Source organism: Salvia hispanica, chromosome 1 (assembly GCF_029641045.1).
Source record: "Salvia hispanica isolate PSC_SH4W2 chromosome 1, Shi_PSC_v1, whole genome shotgun sequence".
Classification (NCBI taxonomy): Eukaryota; Viridiplantae; Streptophyta; class Magnoliopsida; order Lamiales; family Lamiaceae; genus Salvia; species Salvia hispanica.
In genome coordinates, this window is record NC_142692.1 from 12686940 (window position 1) to 12712326 (window position 25387).

Sequence of the window (25387 nt, forward strand, 5' to 3'; positions counted from 1 at the left end):
ATTTACTAATATGGAAAAATACTCCCTCCGTTTCTTCATAGTTGAGTCATTTTACCATTTCGGGAAGTTTCTTCATAGTTGAGTCGTTTCCTTATATGGTAACCTTTTCCTCTTTCTTACTTTACCCTCTCTTACTTTATTTTCTCTACTTTATACTTTATTCTCTCTATCTTTCATCTCTCTTACTTTTTTATCTATTTATTTAATACACCCAACATTCATTTCTAAAACTCTGTGCCGAACAGTTCCGCCTCAACTATGAAGAAACGGAGAGAGTATGAAATACCAGTCACAAGTACTCCAGTATATAAGTTGATGGATAATTGAGCTTATTTACAAACAGTAGTATTTACAGTTACAGCGGTAAAACAAATCACATTAGAAGCATCATACGAACTTGAGACAATGACTCGCTTTCATTTAACATAACCTTCAAATTGATTCCCATGATTGAAGAAGCAAGCCGAAATGACAGAGACTATCAAACTACCTGATTATGCCGCAATCACCATCCTCAGTGTGGGGTCGACAGATGACGTCATAGATCACCCAATTTAGAAAAAACAAAAATATCCTCTTCAATAATTCTTCCTCCTTGCTACTGCAACTTTGACACACACAACACACACTGGAAAATATTCGTCAGCAACGAAATGGCGATCTCGAAAGCCATCTCCATCTCAATCTCATCCGTCGCGGCCCTTCCGCCGACTTTCGCTTCCGCACCCAGATTATGTCCACCGAATCCAAATTCTAATTTTTACTATTCAGTCATACCTCCAATTAATCTGTCCACCAAAAGGTAATCCCAAGACTTCACTTTTTTTGTGCTGGCTGGGTCTTTCGTTATATGGGTTTCTCGAATTAGGTTTATATCTATCTAAAAATCGAGTCTTGAGTAATTAACTGCATTTTGTTTGAGTAATATATCGGTGAATTGCGTATATGGATGACTTTGAAGCTAGTAGCATTGATGTGATTTTGTTAATGATATCATCTGTGGGTGATTGAGGGTGATATGCTTGTTTAATTGCTTAGTGGTTTATGATGTGTCAACTTTGATATGATATTAGTACAATTTACGATGGATGTTTGCTATATGTTGGATATTGATGTGTGATGCATTGGTTGAAAATTTCTCTAGGAATGTGGGGTTGATGTGTGCCTCTATTGATGGAGTGGACTCATTTGGTTCAATGTCGCTGGTAAGCCTAATCTTTCTGTGGAAAATTCATTGTTCAGGTTTCGATCTTGAAATTTGAACTGATATGACTTGTGAATTTTTACTTCTCCATCTCTTAATTTGAAAATTTGTTATGGAAAGTGCATTTTTACCTGCTGAGTTTCTGTCCATATAGGATACTTAAGTTCTTAACATTGATGAAATTTCTATTGCAGAAATCTCAGGAGGAGAATGATTCTATTCCTATGCCTATTGTTCTCATAGATCAAGATTCTGATCCTGAGGCAACTATTGTGCAAGTCAGTTTTGGAGATCGCCTCGGTGCCCTACTTGATACGGTACATTGACTTCTATTCTTACTGTAACTTTCTATGATCTTTTCCCAGCATATGACACTGTTACCTAATCCAGAATTGTAGTCTTCTTTTCTTCGCCGAGGACATTGGTGATGTTAGATTGTTTCATATTTTTGCTGGTTTTGTTTGCTGTTCTATTATTTGATGTATGCATTAAAGATCTTATCAGACAGTGTAGCTTTCCGCTGATGATGAATTGATACAATTGTCTTTTTTTTCTTAATCATGTGCGCGTGATACATTTATTGTGCTTTGGTTCTATCGCGTCATATTTCCCAGTTGAGAGGTTACTTTATCCACCGATATTCCTCTTTTATGACAGATGAAGGCACTAAAAGACTTGGGTTTGGATGTCATGAAGGGAACTGTTACAACAGAGAACTCAGTCAAACAAACAAAATTTTTTATCACAAGGTCGTGAGAAACACTTTTGTCTTGTTTGTTCTTAGTTTGTGGCTCAAATATCATGTTATCTGCTATATCATGTCATCTTGTTCTTCATATTTTGTTAATGGTTCCATAAATTTCGGCAACAATGATTTAATACTATAATATATTAGTCAGCTAATGGCATCGTGACGTGAGATTAACTGAAAATGAGAACATGTAGATCTATATATGTCATCAATATTATTTTGTATAAATTGGACTTTAGTTATATCTCACGTTTCCTATGAGAAGGGAGGTAACTTTACAAATAATCTTTCTTACTTTATCATGCTTGTCTGAATCAGTGGACTTTTGACATTGTTACTTGAGTGACATCTATTTGTTCCTCATTAAAAATATAAGGTTTCAACACTGGGAATAATAGGATGTTTTAGCCTTTATTTGTTAAAATCTGAATGCCACATGTAAGCAATGTTCTCTGCAGGGCATCGGGGCGTAAAGTGGAAGACCCTGATCTCTTGGAAGGGATTCGTCTGACAATTCTCAACAACTTACTAAAGTATCATCCAGTATGTTTGTTTGTATAAATTTAGCTCACACAATTCTCAATATTGCAGAATTCATTGTAACGCTTATCCTCTGTCTGGACCTGTTATTAGTGATAGCCTATGGATAAACCTCATAATAATGACAATCTCTTCAAGCTGAACTTGAAATACTAAAACTGTTTCAACTAATTTACATCTCTATGTGATTAAAGTTTAAATGTAAAATTAATTTAATTAGCTCATATGTAATTATCATGATTTTCTCCCCTGCAGCATTTATTAGTGGATATTTGACCTGCCTAATTTTGTAGCTTATGTGATATTTTAGGAGTCCAGCGAACGGCTTGCTCTAGGTGAAGTTTTTGGAATAACATCACCAGAAGAAAAGGTGGGATCAAATAAATTTCTGTTTTTTATCTTCTTATAATTTTATAAGAGGCTATTTCCCAAATCTGTTTTAATTACATATCTTGACTTTAAAAGGTGTGCAATTGTTTTATCATCTGATGTTTAGTTTTCCTTTGTAAAATCTATTTCCCTGAGGCTGGAGAGCTCACAGGTTGTTTGTATAGTTGAGTTTTTGAATTGATTTATAGATGTTGAAACTAATTTGCCAATCGAATTTGCAACAATATATTATTTTCTAAGTGCAGGTTCCTGTCAATATCGCAACTCACATACAGCTTAAGGCCGATGGACCTCGGAGAAGGTATTGTTTCAACCAATTAACACGGCATCTCCCCATCACTGGTTTTATGTTATGGAATCCTCTGAATTATTCCTGATTATGAATCTTTTCTTCACAAATTATTATTCAAATCCCTCATAAGGTAAATAATGGGTAGACATGCTTTATTTTTGTCATGATTTCAGCTTGCTCTGCATAGAGACAGCAGATCGTCCAGGGCTCCTGCTGGAGGTGATGAAAATCATGAACGATATCAATGTAAACGTTGAATCTGCAGAGATAGAAACAGAGGTAATGTTTCGCTTGTTGCATTCTCTCACCTGCTGTTCCACTAGAATCGTTAGACTAACACAATGTATGCGACCAATCAGGGGCTGGTGGCCAAGGACTCGTTTCATGTCAGTTATGGAGGGGCTGCATTGAACAGCTCCTTGTCTCAGGTACTCGAACGTGATTGTTTTTTACTCCCTTGACCCTCCATGCTCTCCCATGAATCACGATTGGCTGTTTCCATCTCTCTCTCTCATATGTGCTTCTTGATTGCAGGTTCTTGTGAATTGCTTGCGTTACTACCTGCGGACGCCAGAGACGGAAGAGGATAGCTATTAGAGTAACTGCTTTTCGACTGTACATTATCTCCAGCTGCAACTCTGTGTGCAAGAAAATACTCATCAAGACTGCATGTAAACCTCTTTTCTCCAAAGATGATTATATTTGAACTGCTACTGTAATGGGAGGAAGAGAGTTCATAAACAATATCTGTAACTTTGCATTGCTATCAACCTTATGTGAACCTCTAATGCAGCAACAAGTCGAATTCGTCGACACAAATTAACAGTTATTCTCTTCTCAAGGCTTCTTCAGTTTATGATTTTACATATTCTCTGTCCCTAAGTTAAAATGAATGCAGGAATGCTCTCACTCTCTCTCTCACACACAGCCAGATAATGACTTGTGGTCCATTGGGGTTGAGAATATACACATATTTTGCTTAAAAAGGTTCAGATAATGAACAATAAACAACGTAAAAGCTGAGTAATCTGGCACTCGTATAGCCATAAAAAAGAGCATGAGCAATAGCACAAGTGGTAGTTGTTGGTTGCCACCTTGTGTATCTTTGTCATGAAGCAAACTACTCTCCCTTTTCTATTTGGAGTGTTGGTATCTTAAGAATAAAGATAACAACCTTTCTAAGTTAAAAGTCAATAAATATGTCACAAACTTCTGCATATGGAGTTGGTCTTAAGAAACTGACAATAATTTCAGGTTCAAGGGTTTAGTCTCAAACCCATTCTGATATTTTCAGATTCACTATCCAAAATCAATCCTTGTTTTTCCATTTTCATTCTTTGATAAAAAAAATGATGTTAAAAATAACAGCATTGCTTGGTATTCTCCTATACACATGCCTCCTAGTCTCAGCTTCTGATTCAGATCCACTGCAAGACTTCTGCATCCCCAGACCCGAACTCTCGCCCCTCTTTGTCTCCTGCAAGAACTCATCCCTTGTCACGGTGGATGACTTCGTATACTCCGGCATAAAAGCCTCAGGAGACACGAGCAAGACGGGATTCTCATCAATCCCAGTTAGTGCAAGCGTCTTCCCTGGCCTCAACACATTAGGCATGTCCCTTGTCCGTGCAGACTTTGAGCCCGGTGGCATCAACGTGCCACATTATCATCCAAGAGCAACTGAGGTAGCATTCGTGGTGGAGGGAAGAATCTATTCGGGCTTTGTGGATTCAGAGAACCGCGTATTTGCTAAGGTTCTTGACAAGGGAGAGGTCATGGTGTTTCCTAAAGGTTTGCTGCATTTCCAGATGAATGTAGGCAAGGCGCGGGCCACAATCATTGGGAGCTTCAACAGCCAGAATCCTGGTTTAGTGAGAATCCCATCTGCTGTGTTTGGATCGGCCATTAAAGAAGAGCTTTTGGAGAAGGTCTTTGGGTTGAATGATAGAGAATTGGCTAAGCTGAGAAAGAAACTTCTTACTATTAAGGTATAGCAGTAGCAGATTTCTTTGTGTAGAATGAATTGTTGCGGCTGAAATTTTAATTTTTATCAGAGAATCAAGTTTAGTTCTATGAAAGTTGAGAATTACTATATATCTGTTGCCTTTTTTTTCCTTTGATATATATACTATCTATTTAATTTAGCATGCATGACTAATTCATTCCCTTTGAAAAGCAGTAGTCATGAAAGAAACTATCACCTTTCATATTTATTTCAGATTTGAAGTAAAAAGTTCATTTAAAATGAGTCATAAACAATATCAAATTGCATTCGAGTTCTAAAGCATTGACAGATATTAATAAGTGCGTGAATTATTGTAAAATGTCGTCCAAAAAAATGAACCGAACAAAATCTTTTGTGAATCATTAATTCGATGCTATGTTTGTTAAAAGTATGAAAGAAGTCAGAAAATCCGTATTAAATTGGAAGGAATTCACTGCTCAAGAACATTTGTCACAAACAAGATTCGAAGAAAGTGGTAACCATCATTCAAGAGTGCAATGCAAACTAATTATGGCCCATCAACATGTATTGTTGAGACACCCAACCCAACCCTTTCTAGTAAGTACAAATCAAAAAGCTATATAGTCATCAACTCTGTAAAAACCAAATCACAATGCTATCGAATTTAGGGCGTCTCCGGTGGCGCCCCTCCCACTTGCCCCTCCACTAGCCCTTCCCATGCCACGTCAGCACTAGCCCTTTCCACTAGCCCTTCCCACAATTAAATTAATTCACAATTAAAATTTAAATTCACAGAATTAAAATTCGACACGAATACGAACGGGAAATACGAAAATTACATAAAAAAAAATTTACATAATTAAAAAAAATTACATAATTTTTATAAAAAACATAGTTTAAAAATAAAATTACATAATACCCTCGGCTCTCACTCCTCCTCCTCGTCCCCGCCCCCAATCTCGACGCCATCATCATCAATGGGTGGCATCCTTAAATCGCGCCGACATCGGTCGACCATCTCCTTGCACAGCCTTCTCAAGACTGGATCGTGCGTGTTATACCACTTCAAAGTGATCTGCATCAGGGTCTTCGTTTGCTGCGCGCGGGCGAGGCTGTCGTCCTCTTCTCCTCCTGGGACCTCCGATTCGACCTCGTAGGACCGCTGCCACTGCCGCTTCCCCTCGCCATCCGCTGCGCAGCCTGTTGCCCCATCGAGCGACGACGACGGCGAGAGTCTGTTCGTGGTAGCGGGGCCACTTCCTCGGCTTCGGGGAGCTCGTGCGAACCAGCACTGCTGCTGTACTCACCGGAAGAGTTGATCTTCGTCCGCTTCCAGCCCGATTCGACACCAATCGCAAACTTTTGCGATTCCTTGACCACGAGAAAGGCCTCTCACTGGTTAAACTCTTTGATCCCCAACTCTTTGCTGGGGTACTGGGAGAAGGTTTGTCTCCGCACATCATGCTCAGACATGCCGCTGCTTACCATGCGCATGTTGTTTTGGTAGAGGGCGGCAAAACGACTGAGCTTAGGCATCAACCGGAGCCACTGTTTCCGCCATTGCTCGAGGATGCGAGGCTTCGCCCCAGGCGGTTTGATGGCGCAGTAGGCGGCACTGATGCGATGCCACATTCGGTCAACATACTGGTTCGCTCCGACGTAGGGATCCTCTACAACACCGATCCATGCCTTCGCAAGCGCGACATTTTCCCACACGGTCCAGATCGTCCTCCTCTCAGTCTCATCCTCACCCTCCTCCTCCTCTGCCCCCGTGTGTGAGGAAGAGCTCGGGACTTTGCCCTTGACCCTACCACCGCTCCTGGCCTTGGCCTTGCCTTTGCTCCTGCCCCTTGCAGGCCCCGCCTCCTGGGGAGTTTCACGGATCGGCGATAGCCCCAGATCCTCAAAAGAGAAAGTCTCGATGCCGGCGTACTGAGTCTCCGAAACAGAAGAAGGGGAGTCATCGGCCAACAAATCTATATATGGCCGATAGACAGATTCCCTAGGCGTCCTCGGGCTCCTGTGCTGCATCGACCCACTCACTGACATATTTGGCGGCGTACCGCCCATCCCCACTGCCCCGGGCATCATCCCTCCCACCCCCACCATATTTGGCGGCATACCGCCCATCCCCGCAGTCCCACCCATCCCCGACATATTTGCCGGCATACCCACTGCCCCCGGCATCATCTGACCCATTTGACTCATCCAAGTGTACATATTGTAGAACATTTGGGGAGTCATCGCCGGCATACCGCCCATCCCCGCCATTTGGGGATTCATCCCTGCAAAATTTCCCTCCGATCCGATGGGAATCGAGGGTGTGTTCCCTCCGCTCGTGGTGGGGGAGTTTCTATTGTACTCCATTGAAGTAGAAATGAAATTTGTAGAGAGAGAGAAACTTGTCAACACAAGTGGTGTGAATGAAATGAAGTTGGGGGAGCCCTATTTATAGAGTTTATTTTTAAAAAAAATTAAAATATCGGACGTCCGACCTTCGCCACAGTGGCGGACGTCCGGTCGGACGTCGACGGGAGGGGCGAGGCCATCGCAAAGGCACACGGGACGGGCGTGGGCGGCTATCCCGCCCACTATGGCGCCCGTCAGGTCGCCCGTCCGCGACGGGCGAGTGGAAAGGGCGACGATGGAGACACCCTTAGTTCTTGGATTTTGTGTTTCAAATATTATCGCGTCTCATAACATAAGCATTTTTTAATATATGTCACGTGTATAAAATGACATCATAAACATACATGTACTGTGTAGCCACTTTTCCTAACAAACAGTGTCACAGTTTTACAACAACATATTGAGCAAAAGCTTGTAATAACTCAAACTCATAGTTAAACTTTCTAATCATTAGCAGATGGAAAGAGAATATTGCACCTAGTTGTACTTGATTCTGCTCATTGGTGGAGCTCGTAGGATAAGGGCAGTTGGCATCATATTCATAGCTAGAGAGGGATGAGTGCCTGCTCTTACTCTTTTAAATCTCATTGGATATTTTTGGGTGTATGTGATTTTAAGGAAAAAACAGATTTTCAACACCCAATAAGGCAATAAATTTTGGGTTTACACACTAAAATAATTCACCGTGACTTTGGGGTTCATGGGCCATGAAATGAGGTAGAATTAGACACTTCCAAAAGGCTTAAGACAATCATTTACCGTTTTACACTTTTCTAGTGGGGTTTAACGATTTGTTAGACTATGACTGAGTTTTTTTTTTTATATATATAGTACAACTAGTTACTGCCTCCGTTTCACTCAAGATATACATCTTTAATTTTTAGTTTGTCTCATTTAAAATATCTATTTTCTATATTTGAAAATAAATCCATCTCTCCTCATTAAAATATTTAATTTTTTTTTCTCTCTACCTACTCCACCTAAACACTAAAAAATGTGAATATCTTGGACTAAGAGAGTACTTCATCCGTCCCACTGAAAATGACTCACCCAAGATGATTTATTACTGAAAATATAAATCCATTCATATACTTTATTGTCTTAGGACGACTGGAGTACTTAAATTTCAAATTTATTTTTATACTATTTAAATTTTATATAATTGTATCCATGTATCAACTAATATTCCACATAAATTTTTAGCTATTAGTTCTAATCATTATATAATTGTTTACTCCGTACACAAGGTAAACATATAAAAAAAAGTCATGTACACGTGATTGAAATTATATAAAACTGAATTATATTCCAAATTCTTTGTTTCGTACTATGATGTATTCCCTCTGTCCCAATTAAGTTGAGTCGTACTTATTTTTTTTTGGGATGTCCCAACTAAGTTGAGTCTTTCATTTTTTGACAAAAAAAAACATCAAATTTCTCTTACTTTATTCCATTATCTATTTTACTCTCTCTTTATCTTTCTTACTTTACTTTCTCTTCTACTTTTCAACACAATTTATTAATCCCTGTGCTCAAAAGTTTTGACTCAACTTAGTTGAAACGAAGGGAATAAGTGATATGGAATTGAATTTGAAGAAATTATATAGTGTTTGTGCAATGTTTGTACTGTGTTTGTGTGTAGTGTTCGAAGGTTCCTTTTGAATTTCAATTCTCTACTTTTAATATAAAATTTAAATTATAGAATTGATAGGAATTAAAATTATAATTCAATTTCAAATTCATATATATTACCGTACTTGAATTTCAAATTGATGATTCCAATTCTATAATACTGACTGGAACCTAAATGAATTTGTTGGATTGTCTGCAAAAAAATTATGTACTCTCCCACAAGCAAGCATGATTAACAAGGAATGCTTAAGAGCATCCACAGTGAGGCGGAAGATAGCCTGTCCGATGCATCCTCCGCCATTGCAGGAGGGCGGAGATGTCCCCTCCTCCGCGCCCTATGCATCCTCCACCACTACAGGAGGGCGGAGATGCCCCCTCCTCCGCGCCCTATGCATCCTCCACGGACGATGAACTATTTTTTGCATCCTCCGGCCTATCCTCTGCCCCATTGCAGGGCCCAGAAGATAGTCCGGACGATGCAACTCATTTTTCATTTTTTTTAATTTCTTCTATATATATCACCACATTTTTACTTCATTTCACGTCTTTCACTCAAACTATCTTCCTCATCTCAATTTTCATTCTTCATATCTTCCATTCGTTGTAACTTTTTTTTTAATTAAGTAAATGTAGGGTTAGTCTTTAATTTGTGGTGTTTTTATATTTATTTTTACTAATAATAATATTTTTACAAATATAAAAAATAAATAGCACAAAATAGTATGCATAATTATAATTCAAACTATTTAATCGTAAGGAAAAGGATTACTACTACATTATAGTGGAGAGAATAAGCAATTTATTAATAATTTGTATATCTAGGACTATGGAGTGACAAAATTTTTAATAAGTAGAATTAATAGATTTTTTAGTGAGTAGAATTAATAGGGAAAAATTTTGGTTGCCATCGGATAAAACTATATAGAAAAATAAATTAAACTTTAAATGGTATTATCTCTTTTCCATTAAAAATGAAATATTTATTTTAATCATTACAAATAAAATATTTTTTAAAATAAAAATAATATCATTTTCTATTTTTTCTCTCACTCTGACTTTACTTTCTCTTTATTAACGTACAAAATAATATTATATTATAAAATTTCGTGTTAAAAACCATACATTTCATATTTATTAGGACATGCCTAGTATAAGCGTGTTTGATAAGTTAGTAATACCAAGATAGAGAATTATATATGGACATTTCTAATTGTTTGATATCATAATTAAGCTTAACTCAAAGCCCAATATAAGACAAGGGCCTTATCCAATCTTACCAAAATTATAACATTAACTATGTTTATGTATCTCACCAATTTGTCAAGTTAAGTGATGGGGCGTGTTTGATAAGTTAGTAATACCAAGATAGAGAATTATATATGGACATTTCTAATTGTTTGATATCATAATTAAGCTTAACTCAAAGCCCAATATAAGACAAGGGCCTTATCCAATCTTACCAAAATTATAACATTAACTATGTTTATGTATCTCATCAATTTGTCAAGTTAAGTCATGATGTACTCCGTATTTAATTTGATACTATAATAATTATAATGTTTATGGAGTGTTTAATTATTTATAAAATTCAATAAATTAGTAGTGAAAACTATGTGCTACACGTCGACGACAGATTTGTTTGGTTCACAACTCATACAGAGACCGGTTTGTGTGCACAGATTCTGAATCGAATAAATCGGTTCGTCATCTTCTTCTAAACCCCAACCTAAACCCCATTGCTTGTGAGCAAAGCCATTGTAAAACCTTTGCCCATCTATACAATGATCGATAATCGATTGCTTCTACTGTTACGAAAGTCCAGATCCGTAGCCCTCAAATTTTCCTCATCAAATTCCACAAGATGCAATACATTTTCCCCACATTTTCAACTCTCAGTTGAGCCACAATCCAGATTTTATTCCTCGTTTCAAAGAATTATCCCTGGAGCCTCGGTCACACGAAGCTTAGTCGGCCGTGGTTTAAGATCGTTGCTTCAAAATGATATTAAGGTATTATTACTACTCCTATTTCATTTTCAGTTTTCCACAGTTCCTTCATATTTTTTTATTGATTTCTGCAATCAGTTCTATAGGATGCTGGCTTTGAGAGTTCGTTGGAAGAATTTGTTCTTTAGAGTATGATTGATAGATATTAAGGTGCAAATTGGAGTCAAAATTGCATCGTTTAGTTTTCAATTTTTGTTGCCTCTAACCTCATCGGCAATACTTTGGGATAACTTTTTTTGAGATTCGTTGATGCATCTATTTTCCGATACAAATGGATGAGGTTGAAAAATAAGTCTCTTATTTTTTTCCTCCCAGAACTTCTGTAAACCCTCATTCAGAAATTTCTCCAATTCGGCATCAATTTCTTCGAAAAGTACCGGAGGGGTGAAGCTTCTGGTCACTGCTGGGCCCAAAGCTCAGAAAGCAGTTGGTATCTGGCTTTTTGTTTCTGCTGCTTGGGTCTTCAGTATGGTGGTACTTGGCGGTGTCACTAGGCTGACTAGATCCGGCCTTTCAATGACTGATTGGAAATTCACTGGTGGTCTTCCTCCTATGTCGGATGATGAATGGCTAGTCGAATTTGAAAAATACAAGCAATCACCTGAATACAAACGGTAATTCACATATCCTCCAATTTGCTCTTTATTGATCTACTGGATTACCTTTTGGAATATTATGCTATGCTACGAGATCCACTTATTATTCTTCATAAGATATGTTAGTATTTGTTTTCAACACATGAATTTTGCTTAACAATGGCTTCATTAGAAAGCTCTTGAAAACGTGTGAATCAATTCTGTGATAGTTCCGTTAGTTGGGCACTGTCATGTTATTCCAATTTTGTCAATTGCAGAATAAATAAAGGGATGAATCTTGATGATTTTAAGTTCATATATTGGATGGAGTACGCCCACCGTATGTGGGGAAGAGCATTGGGCATAATGTTTGCACTTCCTTTCTCGTACTTCCTCCGAAAAGGATATATTACAGTTGGACTGGGACTTAGGCTCTCTGGACTATTTGCTCTTGGTGCTGGACAGGGACTAATTGGGTGGTGGATGGTCAAGAGTGGTTTAGAGGTGACTTCCAATTTTCCAAAGCACCATATTTTTACATTCCAATATCTTGAAATAGATACAGCTTTTCAAAAATGTGCTAACCTTTATTCTCAGGAACCCCCCTCTGAGTATACTGAACCACGAGTTAGCCCTTACCGCCTTGCAGCTCATTTGACATCAGCATTTGCTATTTACACTGGGTTGTTATGGACTGCTCTTTCCGTTGTTATGCCCGAACCCCTTGCAGCAGAATCTAGAGTGTGGGTTCAGGGGGCAGCAAAAGTCAAGCGTATTGCACTTCCTGTTAGCATTCTAGTTGGGGTAACTGCTGTATCGGGAGCATTTGTTGCTGGCAATGATGCAGTATGTGTTTCAGACTTCACTTTTACGTACTGTTTGACTTTGGCTGTTTGGGATGATCTTAAGATTACGTATCAATCCAGGGACGTGCCTATAATACTTTCCCGAAGATGGGTGACACATGGATTCCAGATGATGTACTGGTCCTGAAGCCGCTGATACGCAATTTCTTTGAGAATACCGCAACAGTGCAGGTAAGTGTCTTGTTGAACATTGCATGTGACTTTGGTCAATCATTCTTATTATCTAACGTATGCAAAGCATAGTTAAATTACGGATTGTTTGATCAGAAATACTCCTGTTTAGACCTTTAGATGTGCAAAGTGCTATTTTATCTTCTTGTTGATGTTTATTTTCTGATGTATGGCAGCTCGACCATCGAATACTTGCTACTGCATCATTATGCGCTATTGGTGGCTTGTGGTTTTATACAAGGAAACTCGATCTACATCCTGCAATACGGTCTTTGATAGGAAGCACAATGGGTATGGTTGCCCTTCAGGTACTAGTCCCCAACTGAGACTTGTTTTCCTAGTATAATTGAACCGTCCTACCACTACTAGGATAAAGATGCATATAAACTCAGCTTGTGATTATATTAAGATCCAAGCTTTGATTGACACTCTATGAACTACACGCTGTCATGTCATAGAGCTCTTCTTTAAACTCCTAAGTACTTATTAGAAGTGTTAGTGATTGCTGAACATTGTCATTAGATAAGACATTAAAAATGATGATATTCTCTTGTTTATCTCCCCTCCTGCAGGTTACCCTGGGGGTTACAACTCTTCTGTCATATGTCCCAGTTTCACTAGGCTCTGCCCATCAAGCTGGAGCTCTAACTCTTCTAACCTTTATGATTCTTCTCAACCATACTCTGCGTCGGCCTTCGTTGCAACTTCTCAAGACTCTCCCTTCTGTTGTGAAAGCACCCTAGAAGATACTATGCAGCGGCCACATGTTTTCTACTGCTGAACTGTTAGCAGCATGAATAAGATGAATGCGTTTTTAGTGGTGTTAGCAATGAATTGTGATTTGTTCATTTTTTATACCTCTAAACTAACCTGATTGATATAAGTCATATCGATAAGTTTAATGACCTTTGTCTGTAATTCTGCTGCGAAGAATTTTAACTGTGCTTTTTTTGGACTAAATTAAGAGTACTACTAGCTTTTACAGTTGGAAATCGCATATGGACTTTACCATCAGGAATAAATTCGTCGTGCTCGATATCTTAATATTCAGTCAATCGGTGCTTTCCAACCTTTTGTCAGTCACAGTAGATTATTATTTTAAATTAAAAATAACCAGAACGGCAGAACCATAAGATTAATTCCCGCAGATGCAGGTTAATATTACTTTACAAGATTGGATCTGTATACATTGTAGCCCTCTTTAAATTCAAAAGTAGACGTCCAAAAATTGAATAGGTAAATCAAGAAATGAATACTTGGTTGGCCTTCGGTGAATGAAGAGTGTCAAAATAGCAAAGTAAAAGGTCCATTATAAATTCTCTAAGTATGAAATGTTTATCTATAAATTTTAATTTCGAATGATTATATGCTAAATGAATACATCAAAAACATCCTCTTAGAATAAAGGAAAAATTCATCCTAAAACATTCATTCAATATTTTTGGAATTCATCTGGTTAGACTTCATTTATGGAGTGCTTATAAACTCCACTAGTATAATTTATAAACTAACAGAAGATTCTATGCGCTGTAGGCCAGGTAACAAAAGATTGAAGCAAACAGGTTAAATAATCAATGGAAGAAAAGACTTAAAGCGTGTTGTAGCTTTCAATTCTAAAACCTTAGTTTTTGGCATAATTTTAAGGAAAAGCTGATCTCGTGATATTCTCTAAAGATATTACTACCTATCTTATCTATGATTGATAACCACAGTTTTGACTACACAAGTAACATTTGAGTCTCAAAACAAGATTCGTTAATGAATTTGGAGCCTAAAAATATCTTTCGAAAATTATTTATTTACTCAGGGCGAGCGCGGTTACTAAAGGCTTCTCAAAAAGTTTACACAAATTTAATGAAATTGTTAATCTATACAAATATAAAAGGCGAGTTTTGGCCTAAATTGTAAATATTTTTGAGTTTTAGGTATAAATTTGAATTTGTATAAATTTTGGGTGATGTTTAATAAATCTGTATATTTGTAGTAACTGCTATAAATATTTATGTGTAGTAAATGTCATAATATTTCAATTTTAAAATTAGGCTACAAATTGCAGTTACCTAATTAATTGAACAATATGCCATTACTATTTAATATGGCTATGTTGCATTGCCGTTACTCCTTCTATACATATATTGTAAATTCTATTGAAAAAGTGAAATATTTGAAATTTATATGGCTGATTAAATTCTTTAAACTCAAATAAAAATATTTTAATATTTGACATTGGAATTTATTATGTATATGATGCCGTTACTCCTTCAACATAGTGTCCATTGGAAATAATTAACATAACACGTGTTATAGTATTCCACTTTGCCAATGAGGTATTGTAACGTCTATGGTCTTAATTTTTAATTTATGATGTTTTAATTTCATGATCTCTTATGACTTAATTTTATGCCTATAAAAAATATAGAGTTGTGGATGAATTACACACCAACAAAAACATTCTCCATAGTCCATTCTATCTCATGTTCTCAACATTTTATTGCACATTGTATTGCTCGGTTTTTGGAGCCCATCAAGTTCATAGGTGTTTGACAGGTTTGAAATGTTATATACATAGGATGAATCCGTTTCATCTTTGGGGATATTATGTCAATCCGAGAGCACTGACCGTGATGTAATTTGTCTTGCGGAAAGAGGATTTTTCTTGACTAATTTTCATTGTAATTTCCAATTCATTTAGCGTTGTTTTTTTTCATTGATTACAATAGTTAGATTACCGGGTGTATATGGTTCGAGAATTTTATCACAATCTTACAATTCTTAGAGAGGGAAGAATTCTATTTTTACAAAAAGAAAATTTATAGTATTGAGAATTGTAAAGTAACATAAAAATAGTATAGATGTTTCATGCTCCAACATTCAAAAGGGGTATCACTATTCATTAATGTAATAATGTTACCAATTAATGTAAAATTTTTTTGCGTAGTTTATCATTTGAATTTTTTTATAATCATAATTTTATCGTTTTTAATATTATGAGTTACGATTCATTATTTTATTAAAAGTGTAATTTATATTATTTTTATTAGCGAACTATGAAGGATTGTTTTAAAACATATTTTCAAAAATGTCACACTTGATATAGTTTCTTCAAATAGTTGTGTTTGTCTTGATTCCATAATAAATATGTTTAATTTAATGTTTTTAGGTGTAAAATGAATTGAGGAGTATATATTTATTGAATTGTTATTATATGTAGTATATTTTTCTATTTTAAATCTTACATAGTTATATTGTTTCTCATTTTAATTAACCAATTAAGAATTTAAAATTATATGATGAAAAAAATATTTCGTCGTGCATCGCACGTGGGTTAAAACTAGTTGATTTAAATACCGAGTTAGTAAATCTCAATCATAACTCTCGTACAAGATTACTTAATTTTACTGGAACACCATGCAGAGGAGATTCAGTTGTACGATAGTAAAGTTTTTTGCAAAAGATAAGATCAATTAAAAAAAATTATATTCAAGAAATATAACCTTTAATTATCTTACTCCACTTTAGTAAAGTTGGCAGAAGAAGAAAAATGGAATCAGAATAGAAAGAGAGGGACAATATATATGAATAAGAATCACAAGTGGAATGCAAATTCAGATGCTATATTTTCTTTCTTGTTTGCATATTGAAAGAAGCAAAAATGGTAAGCAAACAACTGCTATTTGTGCTCATGGCTCTCTTTTTCCTTCAACTATCTGCAACTTCTCTAGGTATATATTTTGAGCTCCCATTTAAAAACCTTGAATTTCTTACTTATAAACAAATGAAATCATGTTTTTCTTAATCAAGAATTTCTGTGCAGCAAGAGTTGAAAAGATGAAGAAAAATGATGAAGGAAGAGGAAGAGCAGTTAACAAATTTAGCCACGGCAATCCTGGGGCTTCCGGCGGGAGAGGGGCAAGAAATGGAGGATCACACGTGCCCACTGGGGGTGGTGTGACGCCGCTGTATGCAGCAGCTGCCGGTGGAGGTACTAACAACCACCACCCTCACCGCGGCGGAGGAAACCGAGGCACAGGGCCGGAGACATTGGCCATAATTACATTTGCATGCTTTTTAATTCTACTCTCTATTAATTGAGCAATATATGGAGTACTATTTTTTTGAATTTTGAGATGCTGAAAAACTAGAAAATACGTCTGTATGTGTGTCTTTTTTTTATAGTTCATCATCATCTTACCGGCGTAGGTTGGTTTTGTTTGCTAGCCTGTTCATTATTGTCAAATGTACAAAATAATGGTTATGTAACGTAAATTGGTTATTTTCTGAAGTTAATTTTAGGTTTGCTATTATTTATTGGGGGTATTGTGATATGATATGATGGCAGTGTTGAATAAATTGAGAAAATGGGCATGATAACTAACATGCCTTGGTGGATTGTGGGCCTAAATACACCTACTATCTCTTTCGGGTTTTCAACCCACCAAAATACTGTTAATAGCGAGACAATTTCTTTTGGGTTTTGAACCCACCAATATTATTACTCCATATTTTAAGTAGGAGTAGTAATTTTGGTAACATGGTTTATTGCGATCATATATAAATTAAGTGTGGGTATGTTTGATTTGAGAATTGATGTAAAGACGTTGTCTTTATCTGCTCATTTGGAGAGTTAAAATTAAGGTGTTTTATGGTGGAAGAAGAAAAGAATGCTGTTGAATTGCATTTTAAGTTACATATGGCCGCTTGATTAATTAGTAGAGAAAAGTAAAATTCTACCATGCAATAATAAAATATTGGAAATCAACTTACATTGGACGAACTCGGTTGCAATGGTTGTTTTTGCCATTATTATTAGGAACCACAATAGATCCCCCCAGTGGATTTCCAAAGGCACACCAACTGATTAGTAGTTTTAATTATTCATAAATAGGATTAATTAAATTCAACGACTCAGACATCCTTACAGTACAGAGAGGCCTAACAAAAGTGAAAAGGCTACCTCATTTCCAATAGATTATATTAGTACATTGCAATGTGACATGCATCTTATCTGGAGTAATTTCAATTTTATAAATAAAGAAAAGCACCGCAATTGATAGAACCATCATGTAAATTGTATTGGAAAAGGCAGATAACATCAACTACTTTACCAAATGGATAACATTCCCACACATGCACCCTGTTAGGACATGACACCTCAACTTGCTTCAAGACAAACAGAGGTTGTAAAGAAAAAGGCCCAAACTAAAAGGAAACATCTAAAGAGTGGCTTGGCCCCTATAAGTGTGTGTGGAATCTGATGCTTAGCCAGCCTCTATAATGAAATTACAGTACATATCTACACTAATTCAAGAAAAATTGTGAATCGCCATAACCTTCTACAACAACAGTTTTGGAGAAAGAATTTAGGGGATATACAAACAGGTTTTGGTGGCAGGTCCAAATCATGCTTTTCAATATTAACCTGCATTAAGCAAATTAGAATCACTAATAACACAATCTCACCTTTGTGTTGTTGAGAAATAGTATACCTTTTTCTAAGAATTGGGACAATAGCATTAGCAACTCCACTAATCAACCATCATGTGCAGCATAAGCGATACTCGAGCATTGTCGCAGTATCTCTTGATCAAGCCAAAGTAGTGCATGCCATCTTGAGGGCACAGCCCTTCCATAAAGAAACGGAACAAGTGAGAGTGCGTCTCACGCATTGCATCCAGGGATTGTTGCAGCACTTTCTCTTGCTGCAGCTTATTCAGCTCCGTAGCCTCCATTAGTGGCAGCAGCTCTCGTTCCTCCTCTTCAAAGTGTTGCTTGCAGTTTTCCTGGTGAAGATAATTCTCATAAATCACGCAGGTTTAGTTTGCACACAACGAGAATCCTACCTTTAATTTGTTGAGACGGGACAAAAGGCGAGTGAGGGCCTCTTGGTAGTCGGGGCTTCCGACATTCATAACTCCTATTATCTTAATCTCCTCTTTTACACCATTCATCATAGGCAGGTCTCTTGCGTGATCCTCATTCGCAGATTTGCACAGCCCTAAATCATACCTAACTGGCATGTTAATAATTAAAAAAAATTCCCTCATTCCACCCCCTAACCAAACAATCAACCAACTTCTGTCACGCCTCAGTATAACCATTCTAATCCAGAAAAATAGCATCAAATTTTGCAATTTTCAGTTCAATGAGAGCAAAATCGGTATTATTTGCAGGTTTCATTGATTTCCATGAACAACATCATGCCCTAATTACCCCCAATTCCTGATTCAGTAAAACTTGCTACAACGATAAACAAAAACCAAGACTTTGACTGATGTACCTCACATTTATTGCAAATTAAAAACAGTTGTACATACGCAACAGGGCTTGTACCTTGGTCAAATTGAAGAACACTATCCAGAATTAATTAAGAAAAGGCAATAAATATGAAAGAGAAAATGGAATGACCTCGATCGGCGGATTCAAGGATCTGAAACATGACCATCTCCTCCATCTGCGCGTGCTCGAGCAACAGCTGGTGCAGGTGCGAGTAGCTCTTGCCAAACTTCTTAACCTCCATCCTAGGGCTGCCCATCGACGGATCCCCACTCGCGTTCCCCCCACGCGCCCCCATGTCCTCCGCCCACTTCACCATCCTCTCCAGATGCCACTTCATGCTCCTGTGCTGCAGCATCACCACCCACACCACCGCCGGCGTCTTCGCCCCGCACCACCCCCACACCACCTCCACCGGCGAGTCCGGGAACTTCTCGTCCAGGTACCGGAGAATCTCCTCCACCGATCCCGTCACCACGTCGGATTGGTACATAATCGTAGGGTTTGCTTGGGCGTCGGAGGGCACGAATTGGAGCGTCACCGGCTTGTACGAGAGGGCTAATCGTATGTGGGAGGTCGCGAAGCTGTCCGGGTGTCCGTACAGCTTAATCACCGGCGCTGGCTTTATCAGCTCTGATGGCCGAGATATCAGCTCCGATGGCCGAGATATCAGCTCCGAAGGCGAGATCTCCGCCGGCGATTTCTTCCTAGTCCCCAAACAATTCCCCATTTCTTTCCCCGAATTAACTATGGTGCACAGTAATTGATTAATAAAGCTGGATATTGTTGCAAGATGAATGGTGTTTTGGTAGAGGGGAGTAAATACAGAGAAGGGATTGTATTTGTATGTATAGTGTATGTATAGGTGCGTGTGGATATTGCTTGATTCACAGGAAATGAAAAAGAAGATTAATTGGTGTTTTTGTGTGTGATGCTCAATTGAGTAATGGAATATGAGCAGTGTCTGCACCCAGAGTTGGTCACGTGCTCCTCCACGTCTCTGTTTAATTAAATTAATGTCATCAATGTTAGTGGACAAATTTATACTAACATGTTGTAGAATTGGAGATAATGTGATGCAATTAAGAATTCTGAAACTCAAAGCTGATTTAATTTTAAATAATTTATATCTATATATGCTGTTTACTGGAATCGATATTTATTCTTTTAACACAATTTGTCCAATTACCATTTCTTGAAATGATTGCAATGGGTAGTACAAAAATAATTAATATACTATGCTTAGTATGATCAAAACAATATGTTCTTCAAATCCATGTATAAAATCAAAACTAGTGATAAATCGAAATTTATAGAATTCAAATTCGTGTTGCCTCGTCACAAACAGTTGGAATTTTTTTTTTAGGTTTGTAAAACTAAATTCCATGTTCACGTTGGAAGCCTAAAGTCGAAGCACATTTAGACCATCCGCAACGCTATCTCTTATCCGTCTCTTAACCGTCTCATCTCTTCACTATTCATGGGTCCCACTGTACTTTTCAGCTCATCTCTTAACTAAGAGACAACACCTGCATCCCTCCATCTCTTAACTATCTCTTAACCATCTCTTAACTATTCATTCAATTTCATTTTTTTATTTTTAATTCTAACAAATTCAATTAATAAAAAACACACTTCATTATAAATAAAATAAAATTACAATTTAAATACCTAAAAAAATAAAAAAGAGATAATTAAAAAACTAGAAATTACAAATTGCACACTTAAACTCAAATAAAAAAAAATGGAGGCAAAGAAGCAGAAGAAGGAGTTCTCTAGTGACGATCATCTAACGGTTGCCAAATTTTGCCCAAATGTGCTCCATTAGATCCTCCTGGAGTTGGGCGTGGGCGGTAGAATCACGTGTCCTTGCCCGAATAGACAACCGCTCTTGCAAAGACGGATGCACTCCCGTTCGAGGCGGACTACTTGCGGCGACAATCATGTTGTGCAAGATTATGCACGTATACATGATGTCGACCATATTCTCCATAAACCACTGTCGAGCCGAAGCTTTGATAATGTTCCATCGAGCTTGGAGAACCCCGAACGCTCTCTCCACATCCTTGCGAGCAGACTCTTGCTTCTAGGCAAAAAGAGACTGCTTTTCGTCCGCATGCCTGTTGAACGTCTTCACGAAGGTTGGCCACTTTGGATAGATGTCGTCGGCAAGATAGTACCCCATTTTATACTGGCGATTGTTAGCGACGAAGTTGATGGCCGGCGCTTTACCATTCAGAACTTCAGCGAAGAGGTCGGAGTTGTTGAGCACGTTGACCTCGTTGTTCGAGCCGGGGACCCCGAAATACGCATGCCAAATCCATAGCCGGTAGTCGGCGACGGCCTCGAGTATAACGGTGGGGTGGGTGCTTTTGTGGCCGCTCGTGTATGACCCCCTCAACGCCACAGGGCAATTCTTCCATTGCCAATCCATGCAATCGACACTCCCGAGCATCCCGGGGAATCCGTGCACTTGTTCGTGAAGACGGAGCAGAAACTGACAATCTGCGGTGGTTGGCTTCTTCAGAAATTCGGCGGTGAAGGCTGCCCGGACGCCTTTGCAGAAGTTCAACAAACAAAGTCGCCCAGTGGATTCTCCGACGTGCAGGTATTCGTCGAACGCATCCGCCGTTTGTCCAGTAGCAAGCTGACGGATCGCCGCAGTACATTTCTGGAGCGTTGTGTGGCTAGGACGGCCAACAGCGTCGAACCCTTCTCTGAAGAACTCTTCCCGTGCCGCCAATGTACTCGCGATATGCAAAAATAGCGCGCGTGACATACGGAAACGGCGACGGAAGTAGATATCTCCCCACACCGGGTTCGGACTGAAGTAATCACGTTCCAACCTTGCGGCGGCTTCCTCCCGGTTATAGTGGATGTATGTCCGGCGTAGCCTAGGAGGCGCGGCGGTAGGGGTGGAAAATCGTGCGTGTCGGGTCGTTATCGTGTCGACACGATAACGACACAAACACGATAACAACAAACACGAACACGACCCGTTAAGAAAACCTCAAACACGAACACGACCCGCTACCCTCAGACACGAACACGACACGAACCCATTAACGACACGAACCGTTTCGGGTCAACACGACACGAACACGACACGAACCCATTAATGACACGAAAATAAGTATTGAAAAATGAAAATAATAAGAATAATAATATTAAAATATTATGTGTTAATAAGAATAATAATATTAAAATATTATGTGTTAACGGATAACACGAACACGACACGAACACGCATTGTTAACGGATAACACGAACCCGACACGAACACGACACGAAATTTTCGTGTCCTTAATGGGTCGACCCGATAAGGACACGAACACGATAAGCTCTGACCTAAACCCATTAATTTCGTGCCGGTTCGTATCGTGTCAAAAATTGCCAGCCCTACGCGGCGGCTTCCTTCTCCCTACTTCGATCTTCTTCTAGCGATTCTTCCATTATTCGACGCATTTGCTCAAATGGATCCATAATTGATTAAATTTGGGAGAAGAAAAAAATAAAGGAATCATTTTATAGAAGTGATTGGAGAGGAAAGAAAGAGAGATGAGAGAATAGATGTGTGTTTGTGTGTAAAATGGAGAATAGAGAAGAGTATATATAGAATATAAAAAAATAAAAAAAATTTAAAAATATGACCGTTCAGCGGTCATATTACCGTTCTTTTTTAATTTATTTTTTTTTTCAAAAAATCAGATTTTTTAAAAAATAAATAAATTATGACGTCATAAATCCGACGCCCACTCGCGGGTCGGCGAGTGGGCGTCACGCCAGCCACCCGCGCGCGCCACATGGCGCCGGGCACGTGTCTCGCCAGCTCGAGGTTGGCCTCGCCGGGACGCGTCGGGCGTCGAACATTTCGTCTCGTCGAGACGAAACTGAGACCGCAATGAGGCAGCGTTGCGGATGCTCTTAGAGCTGCAAGTCCAAAGAAAATTACTAAGAGCATCCGCAATGGTCGGCTAGCGACCGGCTAGCCGATTCGTCGCGCTAGCCGAACCATTGCAATCGGCGAGGGCGATTTCGGCGAGCGGATCGGCGTGGGCTGGCCGATCGCTCGTCGCTGGCCGATCGGCTAGCCGCCATTGGGGCGGCCCGATCGGCCAGCGCTGATTTTCGATATTTTTTTTTTAAATCATATATAAACGCGATTTTCGTTTCATTTTCATTTGCACCACTTGTTTTAACGAGTTTTCTCTCTCTCTAACTTTCTGTACAAGAGCATCATCGAGCGATGGATCACAACAGCGAGTCCAGTCCAGCGACGAGTGGATCTCAGACTCCCACGGTACCTGTGGGATCTGGATGGGGGCAGATGGGCCCGGGGTTTAACATCCCTTGGAATCAGATGATGGGGATGATGGCTGGTGCGCCGGGGGGGGGCGATGGGGGGAACCGGGGGGGTATGCCGGGGGGGATGCCAGGCGGCGGGCAGTCAGCGCCCGGGTGGGGGGGGGGTATGCCCCAGCTGCAGCAGCAGATGATGGGGATGATGTGGCAGGGGGGGATGCCGGGGGGGTGCAGGGGTCACCGGGAGGGGACGCGGTATATCGGTCCTCGCTTGATTTTTTGACGGCTTCGTCTCACACGTCGACCCCGGTGGAGACGCAGTTCTCTAACGATGACCTTCTGTCATTGCATGATATGGGGATCGATCTCGGGGACGATGATACTCCCGTTCCAGCGACGCCGGCCGCGCCGAAGAAGAAGACGAGGGGGAGGGGAAAGGGCAAGGCCTTCGGCGAGTCATCGCAGCCCGCTGCCACTGGCCGGAGGAAGTGGACGGAGGATGAGTACGCCGGGGTGGCCAAGGGGTGATTGGAGGTGTGCGACGATCCGCTGGTTGCGAACAACCAGCGGGTCGTCAACATGTGAGCGAAGATTAGAGCTGCCTATAAGAGGTACTGCCCGCACGGGAAGGACTTCAGCAACGAGGAGGTCCGGAAGGGGTGGGAGCGCACCAGGGCCGCGGTGGGCCGTTTTGCGAATTTGTACGCCAACGCCCTCCGTCAGCTCAGAAGTGGGCAGACTGAGGACGACTCCCGGAGGATAGCCACGAGTCAGTTCCCCTTGGAGGGGAAGTATAAGGAGTTCACCTTCTGGGAGTGCTTCTTGTTGTTGAAGGGACTCCGAGAAGTTCCGGGCGGGGTGCGACGTTGGGTGGCCGAAGAAGCAGCGACTGAACTATAGCGGCGACTACAGCGGCAGCAGCGGCGGATCCCACGACCTCCCCCCGATGCTGAGGAGTGTCCATCCCCTTCTTTATTTACTGGTCGCCCCCGCCCGGTTGGACAAAAGCGGGCGCAGCGGGCTGCGAGGGGCGAATCCCCCCTATCGCCCCGTGAGGTCCAGTCCTCTGCCCTCCCAGCCGCCCCACTCGAGTACACTCTCCATTCGCATAACCAAACGCGGGCTCAGATGTTACAGGTCTTCCGAGAGTGGAAGAACGCCACTGACCCCACGGAGAAGAGGTTTCTTTACGAGATGCTCGAGAGCATGCGTGCTGATTTAGAGATCGCGAGGTCACGGCTGGGGGGTTCCGACGTGGGCTCAGATACCACGGGCGGCAGCGGCGGCGGCGGCGGCGACGAGGACGAGGACGACGGCGACGGCGATGAGGAGTAGAGAGTGGCGGGGCTCGTGTGTTGAAGCCCTTTTTTTTTTAAAAAAAAATCATGTACTTTTTTTTTAAATCTTTGTACTTTTTTTTTAATGGAATGGATTATTTTTCCCGTATATGTGTCGTAAATTTAATTCCGTAAATGTAGTATATTTTGAATTATTTTTATTGCGGCTGGCCTATGGCTAGCCTAAATCTGATATGGCAGGTGGTTTTTTTAGTGTTGCTGACGTGGCAGGGGAGAGAATGGCTGGCCTAAGCATCATTGCGGATGCTCTAACGCCATCATAAATTCATAATCCAAACCCATTTGAGTTGACAAAAAGAATAATAGAGATTAATTATACTTAATTTGCCAAATAATGTGAATAATTAAATTTTATAAAAACTAAACAATTAGCCCGTGAAAGTTGATAAAATTAACTTATTAATGTTCACTACCATTTAATTAATTTATTTATTTATAACTATCAAAATTTTAGACCATCTATAATCAAACTCAAATCTATTTTTGAGTATATGTGACGCAAAAATATAATTTTACTCCAACCGTTTACACAAATTTTAAAATTTACACATTTTTGAATTTTTATCTTTTTTAAAGTAACCTCATGTTTAGTGTATGATTAAAGAAGATTTATACACCAAAACTCATTTTTGGAGTATGGTTAGGGATGATA

At 39.6% G+C, this 25387-nt stretch overlaps 4 protein-coding genes and 1 long non-coding RNA gene across 5 annotated transcripts; 4 read left to right on the top strand and 1 right to left on the bottom strand.

The window, feature by feature from the left end:
- The first annotated feature begins 465 nt into the window (after positions 1–465).
- ACR12 (ACT domain-containing protein) lies at positions 466–4018 on the top strand. Its single transcript, XM_048119610.2, has 10 exons — positions 466–802; positions 1145–1205; positions 1399–1521; positions 1862–1953; positions 2414–2498; positions 2806–2865; positions 3131–3186; positions 3351–3456; positions 3537–3605; positions 3712–4018. The coding sequence occupies exons 1-10, from the start codon at positions 654–656 to the stop codon at positions 3772–3774; spliced, it is 864 nt and encodes a 287-aa protein (XP_047975567.1). The 5' UTR covers positions 466–653; the 3' UTR covers positions 3775–4018.
- Positions 4019–4361: 343 nt separating this feature from the next.
- On the top strand, positions 4362–5321 carry LOC125224117 (germin-like protein subfamily 3 member 2). The gene has a single exon (XM_048127466.2). It carries the CDS (start codon positions 4527–4529, stop codon positions 5169–5171), a length of 645 nt encoding a protein of 214 aa, XP_047983423.1. The 5' UTR covers positions 4362–4526; the 3' UTR covers positions 5172–5321.
- Positions 5322–10832: 5511 nt separating this feature from the next.
- On the top strand, positions 10833–13704 carry COX15 (cytochrome c oxidase 15). Its single transcript, XM_048120174.2, has 7 exons — positions 10833–11193; positions 11506–11804; positions 12044–12269; positions 12363–12611; positions 12692–12802; positions 12979–13110; positions 13375–13704. Exons 1-7 carry the CDS (start codon positions 10966–10968, stop codon positions 13543–13545), a joined length of 1416 nt encoding a protein of 471 aa, XP_047976131.1. The 5' UTR covers positions 10833–10965; the 3' UTR covers positions 13546–13704.
- A 2641-nt stretch (positions 13705–16345) lies between these two features.
- Positions 16346–17089, top strand: LOC125185361 (uncharacterized). The gene is made up of 2 exons (XR_016136314.1): positions 16346–16524; positions 16617–17089. It is a non-coding gene; the product is annotated as an uncharacterized LOC125185361 (long non-coding RNA).
- Positions 17090–17849: 760 nt separating this feature from the next.
- LOC125223694 (uncharacterized) lies at positions 17850–20044 on the bottom strand. Its single transcript, XM_048126951.2, has 4 exons — positions 19208–20044; positions 18643–18797; positions 18289–18582; positions 17850–18221 (listed from the first exon to the last, which is right to left on the bottom strand). Exons 1-3 carry the CDS (start codon positions 19803–19805, stop codon positions 18328–18330), a joined length of 1008 nt encoding a protein of 335 aa, XP_047982908.1. The 5' UTR covers positions 19806–20044; the 3' UTR covers positions 17850–18221; positions 18289–18327.
- Positions 20045–25387: the final 5343 nt, after the last annotated feature.

Bases quoted from the DNA above. Each gene is read 5' to 3' on its own strand.
- LOC125224117 (XM_048127466.2), top strand. From the start codon at position 4,527: ATGATGTTAAAAATAACAGCATTGCTTGGTATTCTCCTATACACATGC.
- ACR12 (XM_048119610.2), top strand. From the start codon at position 654: ATGGCGATCTCGAAAGCCATCTCCATCTCAATCTCATCCGTCGCGGCC. The intron at 2,499-2,805 runs GTATGTTTGTTT...GTGATATTTTAG, and splicing joins ACTTACTAAAGTATCATCCA to GAGTCCAGCGAACGGCTTGC. The intron at 3,457-3,536 runs GTAATGTTTCGC...GCGACCAATCAG, and splicing joins CTGCAGAGATAGAAACAGAG to GGGCTGGTGGCCAAGGACTC.
- LOC125223694 (XM_048126951.2), bottom strand. From the start codon at position 19,805: ATGGGGAATTGTTTGGGGACTAGGAAGAAATCGCCGGCGGAGATCTCG. The intron at 18,798-19,207 runs GTCATTCCATTT...GGTATGATTTAG, and splicing joins CCTTGAATCCGCCGATCGAG to GGCTGTGCAAATCTGCGAAT. The intron at 18,583-18,642 runs GTAGGATTCTCG...TATCTTCACCAG, and splicing joins CCCGTCTCAACAAATTAAAG to GAAAACTGCAAGCAACACTT.
- COX15 (XM_048120174.2), top strand. From the start codon at position 10,966: ATGATCGATAATCGATTGCTTCTACTGTTACGAAAGTCCAGATCCGTA. The intron at 12,612-12,691 runs GTATGTGTTTCA...GTATCAATCCAG, and splicing joins TTGTTGCTGGCAATGATGCA to GGACGTGCCTATAATACTTT. The intron at 12,803-12,978 runs GTAAGTGTCTTG...GATGTATGGCAG, and splicing joins AGAATACCGCAACAGTGCAG to CTCGACCATCGAATACTTGC.